Raw genomic sequence first — 12507 nt, forward strand, 5'->3', positions numbered from 1 at the left:
TTACTCTGGCTTACGGCCCCATGCGACGCGCATCATGAAATAGCCGTGAAGGTTAGGGTCGTTCCATTCCCTCTTGATGTGGCGGGCGAATACCTTGGCCTCCTCAGGGGTCCAGCCAAGTACAGCATGCCAGAAGTAGTTGATGTATCCTGTGGCCATGTGTTAGCATTAGTCTCAGCAGTTTCGATCGAAAGGCCAACAGTGTGTTGGCATTGCCCCCTTTTCACTTTCCTCTCTTCTTCATGACTTGAAGCATCACTAACCTTCGATATCTGACTCAATAGCCAGCTTCCACCAAAGACCTATTTCGGCGGCCTTTTTATCTGGGTGCCAGATACCCAGAGTGACTTGGATGTCCTTGTACTGAATATCGACGAATCCCGCGGCTTCCATGCCCTTCCTCTGAAGGTCCTCTTCATAGACAGCAAAGGTCCTTCCGAGCTTTTTACCGCCCTCCCGGAAGACTTTGCCCCATTGATCCATAGCACTTCCATCCTTCACCGTCCCGTCAGGACTCAAGAACTTGGTAGAAGTTGCGGAGCTCTCTACCCAGGCGCCCGGCTTGCACACCCTATAGGCGTTACGGAAGAGGGCATACCAATCGTCGACGACACCATTTAGGAAGCGCATATTGACGAAATCGATGGTGTTTTCACCCCATGTCCACTCTTGGTTGCAATCGTCCAATTCGAACTTGACATTCGGCGGCACCCAGGTAGGTTGGATGGGAGACATCGGTACCAATAACTTCGGCATTCGGAAACTCGTCGGCAAAATCACTAACAAACAACGACGTCGTTAGAGAGACTCGATGGGAGGAAGACAAATTGAGTGGTACTCACATGGACCAGAGTCCGGACCCTGTTGCGATGTCGAGTACCTTTTGTACCTTCTTCTTGTCCAGTGGAGCGAGATACAACTTTCCGTCCGTCTGCAACACCAGAGCATGGTGCCTTTTCGACTGTTAGACTGTACGATCGAAGCAGTCACTATTGATCGTGGGTGTGAAGTGCTCGCCTTTGGCGGTTGTCGCAACAAGACAAGAGAGTGCGTATTGCGACAACAGCCAAAGGCAGCCAGCTCACGCCCATGGTTACTCAGGCATGCGGGTTCTTACAAGATCTCCATGGATTCGACGTGACGCGCATCGTTCGGTTCCCACGATTCAGCATTACCCATCTGGCCATGATAGGTTCTTCCTTGAATGGTGCGATATTCGTAAATGCTCGAAGCCAGAGAAGCGATAGTGGACCTGAAAGATCCATATGTCGAGTCGGTATCGTTGCCTGAATTCTCTTCCGGGAGCTGCAAAGTAGAGAGAAATGTGTTAGCTGCCGTTCCTGAACATCAAGTACCGTATTATCTCGCGAAACTGGGGGTCCGGAATGCAAGGTTAGTGGTGTCAACCATGTACATGCTCATCGACGGCCTGCTAAATGACACCGAATCCCAATTTCGCGCCATGATATAATAATGGAAAGAGTGAGTTACCGGTTGCGCTGTCCAGTGCGACGCAGGAAGAATGCCCGCGGCGTTTTGCGCATCGGCGCTGAGCAGGGTCGGGGCCGGGGCTGGCGCAGCTGCTTCGCCCTTGGGGCTTTTCGGGCTGGTGACCATGGTCGCGATTCTGGGTGGACAGTCTGATGGGAGTCTTTTGGGCGTTGAGAGATTGATCCGGGAGCGAGAAAGGACCTGACTTTAAGCAGGAAGAGGACGGGAGCCAAGAGGGGCATCATCCGGCAGTCGGCAACCACGATCGTACAATCCAGCCCTGGTAAGTTTGTTGGCGTGGTACTTAAAGCAAGCACTTTACTCTTTCAAGTTGGTCAGGTAGGATCTGATGGCGGGTCAACATCGCGAGTGGTGCTCAAGGTGGTAGAGGTGGGGTGAAGACCTGAAGTGGTCGATGTGTGTGGGCTCCAAGTGTTCTTCTCCACCTTTAGAGAGATCCCCTGTTTCCCTTCCCTGCTAAGTTCCGCACTAACAAACTTTCCAGCATTGTAATTGTACGGCAGTCGGCAACCAGAGTCGTATTCTCTGGATTGCCTTCCTGTTGCGGTCCTAACCGGGGGCCATGCAAAGGCAAGAAGACCCTGATGACACCTGCATCAACAAAGGGTTCTGACCCCTGCATACTGCAGTTGCACCCTAAATGGCACTCCCGCGGGAGTTGGGGCTCGGAGATGGTACACGTCACATTCCTCCCAAAATCCTAAAGAATTCTCCTGGCAAATCTCAACACACGTGTCACCCAATGCTGAAAGCTCGTGCGATTGTGGGGTATACGGGCAGTTCTTTGAGAGACTGCAACCCGTTCTACTGTCAGGGATGGGCGGAAGGGAAGCGTACTTGTAGAAGGGCGCCGGAGGACCAGAAGTTGGGGCAAGCGAGGGGGATGGGGGGAGTGTGAGGACGGGAAGGGCTTAGAGGCTGGGGAAGAGGTGAGAGATACTGAATACTCTGGGGAGGGAGAGAAGTTGCTTGATGATGGATAATTTGCCTTGTAGAGCGTGGTGCATACCTAGCGAACTGAGGTTGTTCGTTATGTTCCAAATGTGTCCGAAGTGCCCGAGTTACTAGAGGAACGTATGCGAAAGTCAAGTCCAATTTTCTGAGCTGAAGATGATTCATGCAAGCCCCTATGTACCTGCGCCTGCGCATCCTTTGTTGAACCCCAACCCTGTGTCCTGTGATTTGCGCGCAGACTTGCTTCGGTGTTGCATAAAAGGCGGAGAGTGCGTGAAACAACCAAGGGAACTGTTAACTGAGATTTACTCTTGAATGTACGCTTGACTTTCACAATTGACAAATGTAACGAGTGGAAGAAAAATGGCCATTATCGTTAATAAGGAGTTAATGATGATGTCTTTATCTAGGCACTCTACTGTAAAATAAGAAAGAGGCGGTTATATGGTGATGCTCCCTAGCCAATGGATGCCAACATTGCATATGCGAGGCATCCCCGTCCATCCGCTCATCTATCTGCCTCAACACTCCTTGGACACTCGTTGACATCTCCCCTAATGTCTTTTGTAACATTTCTCTATAAACTGATGCTGAATCTCGGGCAATTACAACGGGCCAAGTCGACCTGAAAGCCCCGAATACCAGCTCGCTTGATGCTGAAAAATACAAGTGGACTTGCACACTCGTGCGTACAACAGTCCTGTCGGGCGGACGTACAAGCGGGACAGTAGATCCAAATGCTTCTAAGCCTTTAAGCCTGCTGTATGCAAGCCTGCTGCCCACATTCTTGTGGAACCAACCCCTATTCATTGCCTCGCCAACGCTGTATTCCACTGCATGATGGAATTTGTAAACAAACTCCGACATTGATACTTCAACAAAAGGAAAGCATGGAAACTTGTGCTGTAAGAGAAAGCAAGCTGCCATGAATGAGCTCAAACTAGAGCTTGTAGAACATCTTGATCTTCGGTCACACTGGTGATCCCGTAGAAATGGTCGCCAGTCTTGATATGAGAGGAGGATTCGCCGTCGTACAGAGGGACTTCCGACAATAGGTTGACAGATCGAGCTTAGCGTCAAACACAGCTGTGGCTGTGACGTCCCATTGTTAGGGCCGTGGCAGGCGGCGTTCCGGTAGCAAGCAAGCACCGAGAAGAATTTAAGAACGATAAAGATCCTCCTCATATCCTCAGTTTGCCACTGTGACCCCGAGTCAGTAAAAGTCTGGAGGTTCAGCGGGTTGTGTTCCTTGAGTCTCACCTTCGTTCAAGCAGCCTCTTCCATGTCTTCATCTTCTCCATCGCCCTCAGCTGGCTCCAAAAACGCTTCGGCACGTCTGGGGACCGGATTGTACCGGAGGCGGAGACGAAGCTCTGCCGTCTTGGTTGTCGACGGTCTTCCCTGCTCGACGTTGACGAGCAAGAACATCTCATCCCCGCTGCCCTCAAAGGCAACATGGCAAACGTACTTCCCACGCTGTTGGACCGTGGGCATGTCTTCGAACAAGACATACGACTGATATGACTTGATCGGTGTTTTCATGGCTTTGTTGGGGGGCTTCTCCGACTGAGAGTTCTTCGGCGGGATGACGTGGTAAAGGGGATTACACAGTAGGCGGAACTGGGTACCCTCGACTTGAGGCTGGGCACTGGTGGATCTGCTTCGTTGATATTCCTTGGTATTTATGTCCTAAAGCACCGAGGAGCAAGTGTGTTAGCTGTTAGGTCGCTCGTCGTGGCCAGGGGTTTCTGTTTTGCGTCAACTTACGTAGTAACAAAGCAACGCAGCATCATCCTCCCACTGAGATGTACCAGGCAACTTCTTTTGCAAACCAATACCAACCCCTTGGATGATGAACTGTTCAACAGTGAGCTTCATCTCGGCTGCTCGAATTGCTCCAAAAACAGCACAACTTTCTTCGATCTGAAAGTTCGTGATGCCAGCTTGTCTCGCAAGATTTTCCAATTCGGCCTCAAGGGGACGACTTCTCCACAGATCTTGACCCGTAACGTATACGAGACCTGGAGCACTTGTCTCTGTCCTGATTTTCTTGAATAGGGCGAACTGTTGAGCAACAACCCTCAGAGAGGGACGGTAAGCAGATTCCCAGCAATGTCGAATTTCCTGGTCAGAGATCGATATCTCGACCGTCTTATACGCGGGCCCATCCGTAAGAATCGAGAAGCAAGTGCCCTGCGAGCGGTAGTTTGGACCCCATTTCCTCGCTCCGGACAACTTGAGCTTAGAAGTAATATGAAGCCTTTCCCTTGCGGATAAGGGTCGTCCTTCTCTTGAGAAGAAAGAGTCATCTATGGATTCCATTGCGTAATGGAAACAGAGCGCCCAACCTCCAGGAACTCCTATAAAAGCACTTCGGTTAGCCAAGCGGAGGAAGACGAGCCAAAATGCACCGGCAGGTATCAGGTCTTACCAAATGGATCGCCCATACGGAAAAATCGAGTACGGACAGTCGTGGGTCCATTGACCTCTTGGGGGCCCACCCAAAACATAGAGCCGTCCTGTGAAGAATAGGACCGGGTTAATACGGTAAGTAAGATGATATTCGCAGGAGTTGAGCATACCGTCGTATGAGTACCAAAGTTGAGAAAGAGTTCAATCTGTGGCTGGCGATTCATCGGAGTAGGCTTGTGGGTCAAACAGCCATAAATCACATGCACCAAGGCGTCGGGCTCGGTGATGAACATGACCTTTTCGCGTAAAGTCTCAGGTTGGTAATCGAACGCAGCGGCAAGAGCGTCAAGGTAGACTTTTTGAAACGAAGAATCCCACTGTGCCGGTATAGTAAGGCAAATATTGCCAAGTTCCCGGTCGGCGTTCAGACCCTCCGAGGTAGGGTCATTCTCGCTTACTTCGCGGATCATCCTCAACATGGTTACAAGACCTGAATACAGCTTGCGCCGGAGTTCAGGGCAGTCGTAAAACGCAAGATCTTGCGCAATTGGATGCTGAATACTAGCCTTGCCATACTCCTTTGCCAAAAGATAAAAGCCATACCTGAGTGGTACAGGTTGGCATGATTGGTGCTGACCTCTATCATCTGCATCATAATCTGGGCCATCATCATCCAATGGGTATCCATGTGACGGCCAGTCCTTGCGACCGTAGTAGTCGTCGTAAGTCTGTTGAAGAGAACCGCGATGAGGATGGTGAAGGGGGTAATGGATGAATTGCATCAAATGAAGCTTCTCCAGGCGTGTGGGAGGACAGACGACCATGACGCGGCTCTTCCAGGTTCCGAGGTGGATAGCGAGGAACTGAGTTCTGTTTCGGGGAAAATCATTGCACAACGTTAGCGACCTTCGCATTCTCTGTCAAGGGGTGATACTGACGGGTAGAGCTCCTTCCACTTGTCGACCATGTCGCCTGGATTATCCATCGTGGGTAATCAGTCAGTGCACGCAAAAATAGGCGCAGATTACTGAGTTCTGTTGGCGCGAATTGGGAGTATTGTTGCGAGACGAGGATTTGGGAAGGGAGGAGGATGGTGCCACGAAGTCGAGAGGGGCGGTCTTATAAAAGGAGAAAGTTGGCGGGGCGTTTCCAGGTTGTCGTGTGAAGTACGGCAGATGGCTGCGCCAGTGAATGGAATAGGAACAAGATCTGTGTTCGACTCAAGTGAAGGGTCCTAGGGGTTGTGGAGGTCAGGTTCCGACTGGATAGAGCTGATTCGCCTCAAGGTCCAAAGTTGCCTGCCCCAAAACATGGACATTAGGCCGCCCGATAGCTCTTTAGTGGTGAGTGACGGCAGAGACGGGAAAAGAATGGAAGCGTTTTGACGCGGCAGAAAACGTGGAAGGCACGAGCGGTGAAGCCAGAGTCAGTAAATGGCAGTCACTGCCGGTTTGCTACAAGGTCCGTGTCCGATAAGCGGCCATACCCGCCTTGCTGGCTGCCGGCTGCGGACAGTGTGCACCAAGTCCTCCATCAAGAAGTCATTATCTTTCTAGATATACTGTGAAGCGTGCAGATTCAGTTGGGTGCGTTGAGTGGTGTTTCTTCGTGTATACTTGATTATGTGACATTGTGCCATTTCGCTTCAGTGTATGATCTGTTTACTTTCCCACTGTTCACAGCTCTTCGTTGGCATTTTGGAGACCTTGAAGGCTGTATATCAACATTTTTCACCATGTCTAGAGGTAGCTTGTTCACGCTCAATACCTCTAGATGTAAGCTAGCTTACACAACGTCTAATACCCTCAAAAACTACCAGCAGAACGATTCAACCGTGAAACTTCCCATCCAAACCTTGACTATCCCGTCATTTGCATGTCTCCAATCCGTCATCGTCCTTGAAGATCTCCGGGGCGGCTTCCTTGAGGGTCTTTCCTCTCACGCCGAGCAAGAAGCATCTGGTTCCCACGTCGAAATAGATGGACATCATCCAGTGCTTCAGGTAGTGGGCGGACTTGCGCCTTGACCCTTCGCTTTCTCAGGGATGATCTTGAGTTTGAGAATCATCATTCCACCGCTTTCGACATGCTTGTTCCGAAAGTCAATTTGGCATTCGAATTTGCCGTTTGAGGTGGGAACGGGCAGATCGTCCAGCAGATCGTATGTCCGCTTGTAGGTAGGTCTGGGAACCGCATTGTTCCAGCCATCAAACTTGAAATCTTGACCAAGAAAAGGGTCACAGACCAACCGAAGATGATCTCCGGCTATAACATCGATTGTTAAGGTCCTGGATTCGATAGGTACGTAAATGCCTTGGGCATGGAGGGATCTGATCCATGCTTGCTTTGCTCTACCGGGTCTGTTTCCGAGGTGCTCCAAGCACGTGGATGATAACCTTAAGATGGTGCATCACTACGGTACTGAGTGAAGCGCGCGCCGGATGGATCTCTGACGTGAAGCTTGGTTAAGCTGGGCTAGTTCTTCGTTATTAAGAAGCGTTTAAAAGGAGGAGAGCCTGAGAGCCATTCTTGTTGAAAGTCAGGTGTTTTGCACTCGTACTGGCTGGCATATATAGTACAGGTATTGAGCAGCGGAAAATTGTCGATCTGATCATAGCTTTCCTTGCACGGACCGGGGAAACTAGTATTGGTATTGACACTGCGTTGTTCGTAGACCACTTTAAACTCATCAATCAATATATAAAACGCCGCGTGCTGAGAATCTAGTCCTATTCTGCTATCATAGTAGTGTGATAAGAAGTGCGCGAAGTCTCAAGCTGGTATCCGAAGTCATGAGGGGAGGTGCGGGAAGTCCTGCCCTTGAAGAAATGGGGCTGGGTTTGGCATTCAATGCACTTCCGGCTTCATGTTGGTTAACAAAGGCGACTGCAGTTCAAATACGCTGACACAAAGTGTTCCAATTAAGACAAAATGATTGATTGAGTGGACAGATCTAGGGGGATTATGTACAAGAAGCAGAAGCAGTTGGCCGTGACACTGTTTAAAGATACAGAGTATTGTCCTGGGATTGGGCAGCTTTCTTTGCAAGCCGATTCCGATATCCTGAGTGATGAACTGTCTGGCAGTCAGAGCGTAGAGGTACTCTACTGTTGCAATTGCACCCCTGGTTGCTGACGATTGTTCACGATCGTGGATGTCTCGCTCAAAATGAGGTCGTGGGAGACCAGCATCTTCAGCGAGTTGTTGCAGGCGAAGCTGAAGAGGAGAATTGTAATAATCATGCTCCAAGCATCCTCGTGAAATTATCACACTTCCGGCAACCTTACGATCTCGCATGATTCTGTTGAGAAGCGCGAACTGTTGGGCTGCAACTTTGAGCGGATGGCGGTACGCACATTCCCAGAAGTGATCGCATCCCGCGTTGGAAATCTCTAAATGTACTCTGCCACCTGTGTCGGTAACGACTCCGAGCGGGAAGGAAGGCCCCCTACTAGTTAAACATACCATCATTTGACCCCCAAAAGATAGAATGAGGACAACCTCTTCACTCATCGCATCATTGCGATAATAATCCGCTGTGTAGAGGGCCACGAAAATGATGAGCCCAGGCGTCAGACTTGGTGACAAACGTAATGTGTTTATGTACCGTCTCGCGATGGATGTCGAACGCTTCAGCAAGCACGTTAAGGTAGACTTCTCGGAACGAAGAGTTCCATTGTGCCGGTATAGTGACGCACATGTGGTCCTTCGCTCGCACGGCTGTCGGTAAAGGACTGTCCCAAGCGCTCGGCTAAATAAGCGTCCTTTGTTGTGCGCATGCTCCTGAACAAAGCTACGAGACCAGAGTAAAGCTTGCTTCGAAACTCGGGGGAGTCATATATAGCGAGCTCTTGCGCCATCGGATGTTGTGGGGCGGCCTTGTCCAGCTGTTTAGCAAGTAGGTAAAATGCGTACTTCAGCGGTACGGGCTCAAACTGGCGCCATCTGACACTGAGGTCATATATGCCGGGGCATCATCGTCGAAGGGATAACCGTGAGCAGGGAAGTCTTGCCAACCCCACGGAGTATTGTTGAATCTTTTGGAAGGAGGGATAGCTCTGACCAAGGTGTTGTGGGGATCATCGTATTGGCGCAGGATAGGACAGACTACCGTTATACGGCTTCCGGAACATCCCAAATCGATACCGATAAGTTGTTTCTTACGTCGTGGGATATCATTCCCTAGTTAGCAACGACCGGGCTTGCTATGTGTTCGTTGAAGGCTGGTAAACTAACGGCAAGATCTTTTCTTCCTGCAAGTTCGGGCCTGGAATATGTATTATTCAGTACCTTATATACATTGTAGATGACTCGGTACGGTCTCGGTGGAATAAGGCTCGAACTCCTGAGTGTCAAGGCGGCGCGCGCAGGTGGGGATGTTGTTTCGCGACGAGCGGTGCGGAATGAGAAAGCAAGTCCGAATATGCAAATTCTTCTCATCCTCACAAAAGAGTTGAGGAAGTGGACATATGAATGGGGAATATGGACATGAAAGGAAAGCAGTTGGACGTGATAGTTAGTTGAATTATACAGAGTGCTGTCCTGTTCAGACAGAGGAGAGTGTTTGGCGTATGTTTCATCGTTTCATTGAGTCTTGTTACTGCCTAAATTCATTTTTGCGATAACTGACTGTTGCTTTTTCACATGATCGTTCCTACCCAGGGCTGCTAGGTGGAGTTTGTTAGCTCTTTCCCGGTGTATCACATCTCACCTACAATCTCGGTCCTTCAATTTACACCACTGTTATTTGGTGTTAACTTGAGGTTCCTGCTGTGTGTCTTCGTTTAGTTATACCTTTACATGTTCTCGTTCGCGCAGCGTGCAAAAGGATTCTGCTAGGATCGAACGGTATTGCTCCTCGAACCTCAAGTCCCACTGTAATGGAATGGTGACGCGCAGTTTTCCCACTTTCCAGCGCGCCCGTTTGGTCTCGATGGTCTCCTCGACCTTGCTAATGAGCCATTTGAACATCTGTACAAGGCCCAAGCGCAACTTTCTTCTGAAGACCTCTCTGTTGCGATTATCCTCCGCAATCATCCTTCGCAGGAGGGGATACTCCTTTTTGAGAGTCTTTGATGCATCTGAGAGGATGTAGAACGCATATTTGAGGGACACACTCAGACGACCGTCGTCGTCGAGACTCTGCTTGTGAATTTGCGCTGAGTCAATGTCGTCGAAATGGTCGAAGACATACCTACAGGTACTTTCCAGTGTTTCCGCTTCCCTGCAATGATGTGCTCCACCTTTCCCTTGAGCTTGGTGAACATTTGCACCAGACCCAGGCGCAATTTCCTCCTGAACTCTGCTCTGTTGCGACGGTCTTCCGCAATCAGATCCTGCATGAGGTGGTATTCTTTGGCGAGGGAGTTCGGAGCGTCCGAAAGGATGTACAGCCCGTATTTCAAGGGCACACCCAGACGGCTATCAGGTTCGAGATTGTTGATGTAGATTTCCTCGTCGCGGGTGTCGTTGTCCATGACAGCTCCGCTTGCTGAGAAGGTGTAACCATCACCGCCGTTCTCTCTGGTGAGGATCAAAATGACGGGATCTTGACCCTGAAAGCGCCACAGCTAGAGAAACGCTGTGGATGAAGAGAAAGACGGAGTAGGTAGGTTGGAATGATGACGGCCAAGATTGAAGTACCTAGAGGTATTTTCAAGGCAAAGGAAGAGGAAAAGGAGAGAATGTGGGAGATAGATCAGTGGATATATACGCGGTGTTCGTAAGGGACGCCAAAGGGATTGTTGAACTTGACTTGGAAATTTATATAGGGCATGAGAAACCTGGAGTACGGAAGAATACATCTATATGCTGGGAAAATTGGAGGATGTAGTAGTTGCGTGCAGCTACTTGCTGCCCCTCCTGTTGAACATATATAAGGTACCTTTTTCACACCTTCGTATCTATGTCTTTTCTCTGGAGCCTTGTCACTAGTAGGTATCTATGACTTTTTTGCCATATCTTTTGCGTACAAAACTCATTGGGGATCCTACTATATATCCCTCTTGTGAAAAGCATCCATCCTTCGGCAGCATGAGATGACTCATTCTCCCTTGATTCATTTCGTGACTCCTTAATACCAACACAAACAGTCCCGTGAAACAAACATAACACTCCTCCCAAGCCATTTCAACTCAAACTTAGAGACTCAAAGCTTCGAGGTTTCCATCAACACATTCTCCACTTTTACAAACACAGACCTTGTTTTTGGCCGCTTGAAAATAGATGACGAAGTACTTGCTTTCGGTGCCGTCATTTTGCTACGTTCTGCAGGTAAGGGGTAGTTGCTAGTGTCCATATTCGTGTTCCTGGTTGTGCAACTTTGGTTTGCTTCTGTTGATGTTGCCGCTTCCGTTGGAACCACAGCTACCGCTACCGCTGCCGCCGCCGGCAACAAGGCAGTTGGCTAATGAGAAGTTTGGGATACGCCCAATGACGAAAACAAGATCCAGGTGAGTGAGACAAGCGTTGAAAGCCTGGCCGTACAAAGTTTCGAACGGTGATGTTGTTTTTGGCTTATAGACTGCGTTTGTTCTGGTACGGTTTTCGTACAAAAGGCCTCATATGACCTTTTTTATACTCAAAAAGGCGGCCAATTCACTAACTGTTCTGAGTTGAGTTGTAACTCGCCTTGGGAGTCTCGAATTGAGTTTAGTTGGGTTGAGTTGAGTCGAGTTGGTTGAGTAAGTTGAGTTATTCCAAGCGCTGTACGAAAACCGTACGAGAACAAACGCAGCCATACTTCCATCAAGGTCCAAGGAGGGTAGAGGTACAAAACGTTCACCTTGAGGGACAGAACAGAACATATGTTACGTATGTTAAGTGTCGGTCGTTACTGTATTTCTCTATTTCGCGAACCACTTGCCTGTTTTGCTTGCAATGTCTGATGAGGGGTCGTACCTGCCCTGGGCTACTAGATGCCTGGGTGCCTGCTGTGGAGATTAATCATCATTTTCAGTCCGCAGGAGCTCTTGCCAAGTTGAGGTTCTTGTCATTTTTCAAGTCATTTGGCGCACAAGTGCCCCGACTGGCAAAGAGGTCTGAGTTTCTGAGATAATTAGGGGCGCAGAGTGAACCGTTTTGCCATGTGATCATGACATTCATATGTCTTCCAACTGCTTCAGCGGACGTTTCTTAGGTGATTTGCTTACTCTCCGACATTTTCTTCACCTTTTGGCAGTCATCCGGCAGCATTCTGGGGAGTATTGGGTTGCTATCTACTTCTGCTCTCGCTGGTCACCTCTATACACACACTATGCAGGTTGTTACGATCCAATAAGGGATCACTTATGTAAGCAGCTAGATAGACCAATCAGGAGCGCGCCGCAGTACCGGCGCCGCAGCAGCGGTGCCGTAGAGGCGGCTCCGGGAGCGCCGCAGAGCCGCAACCGTAATAGCGGCGCAGCGGCGCCCTTCTGAAGGTCGGTATATAAGACGGCCTCCCCAGGCCTCTTATATTACGGCTCTTCAGCAAGCAATAGCTTTCACAATCGATCAGTACCTTTTGGCTACTACTACCGTTGTTCTTATTCCCAGCGATATACTCCTGTGCTTGTAACGATTCGTCACACAGGTACCGTACGTGAAGTCTAGCCCCTCGATTCAGTGGACTACCAGACCAAACTTACTC

At 49.6% G+C, this 12507-nt stretch overlaps 4 protein-coding genes across 4 annotated transcripts; all 4 read right to left on the bottom strand.

Annotated features, from left to right (window-relative positions):
- B0H65DRAFT_511230 (S-adenosyl-L-methionine-dependent methyltransferase) lies at positions 1 to 1617 on the bottom strand (the record flags this gene model as incomplete). Its single annotated transcript, XM_062828469.1, has 6 exons — positions 1 to 149; positions 264 to 693; positions 734 to 779; positions 843 to 953; positions 1118 to 1305; positions 1492 to 1617. 6 exons carry the CDS (start codon positions 1615 to 1617, stop codon positions 1 to 3), a joined length of 1050 nt encoding a protein of 349 aa, XP_062678267.1.
- A 2115-nt stretch (positions 1618 to 3732) lies between these two features.
- Positions 3733 to 5863, bottom strand: B0H65DRAFT_579788 (uncharacterized protein; the record flags this gene model as incomplete). The annotated part of the gene is made up of 4 exons (XM_062830779.1): positions 3733 to 4155; positions 4234 to 4775; positions 4898 to 5748; positions 5817 to 5863. The coding sequence occupies 4 exons, from the start codon at positions 5861 to 5863 to the stop codon at positions 3733 to 3735; spliced, it is 1863 nt and encodes a 620-aa protein (XP_062678268.1).
- A 1013-nt stretch (positions 5864 to 6876) lies between these two features.
- Positions 6877 to 8577, bottom strand: B0H65DRAFT_445178 (uncharacterized protein; the record flags this gene model as incomplete). Its single annotated transcript, XM_062825723.1, has 3 exons — positions 6877 to 7142; positions 8000 to 8093; positions 8485 to 8577. 3 exons carry the CDS (start codon positions 8575 to 8577, stop codon positions 6877 to 6879), a joined length of 453 nt encoding a protein of 150 aa, XP_062678269.1.
- Positions 8578 to 8793: 216 nt separating this feature from the next.
- B0H65DRAFT_445179 (uncharacterized protein) lies at positions 8794 to 10653 on the bottom strand (the record flags this gene model as incomplete). The annotated part of the gene is made up of 5 exons (XM_062825724.1): positions 8794 to 9059; positions 9593 to 9617; positions 9678 to 10036; positions 10072 to 10447; positions 10591 to 10653. 5 exons carry the CDS (start codon positions 10651 to 10653, stop codon positions 8794 to 8796), a joined length of 1089 nt encoding a protein of 362 aa, XP_062678270.1.
- Positions 10654 to 12507: the final 1854 nt, after the last annotated feature.

The sequence above is a fragment of the Neurospora tetraspora genome (assembly GCF_033439725.1).
Source record: "Neurospora tetraspora strain CBS 560.94 chromosome Unknown B0H65scaffold_7, whole genome shotgun sequence".
NCBI lineage: Eukaryota > Fungi > Ascomycota > Sordariomycetes > Sordariales > Sordariaceae > Neurospora > Neurospora tetraspora.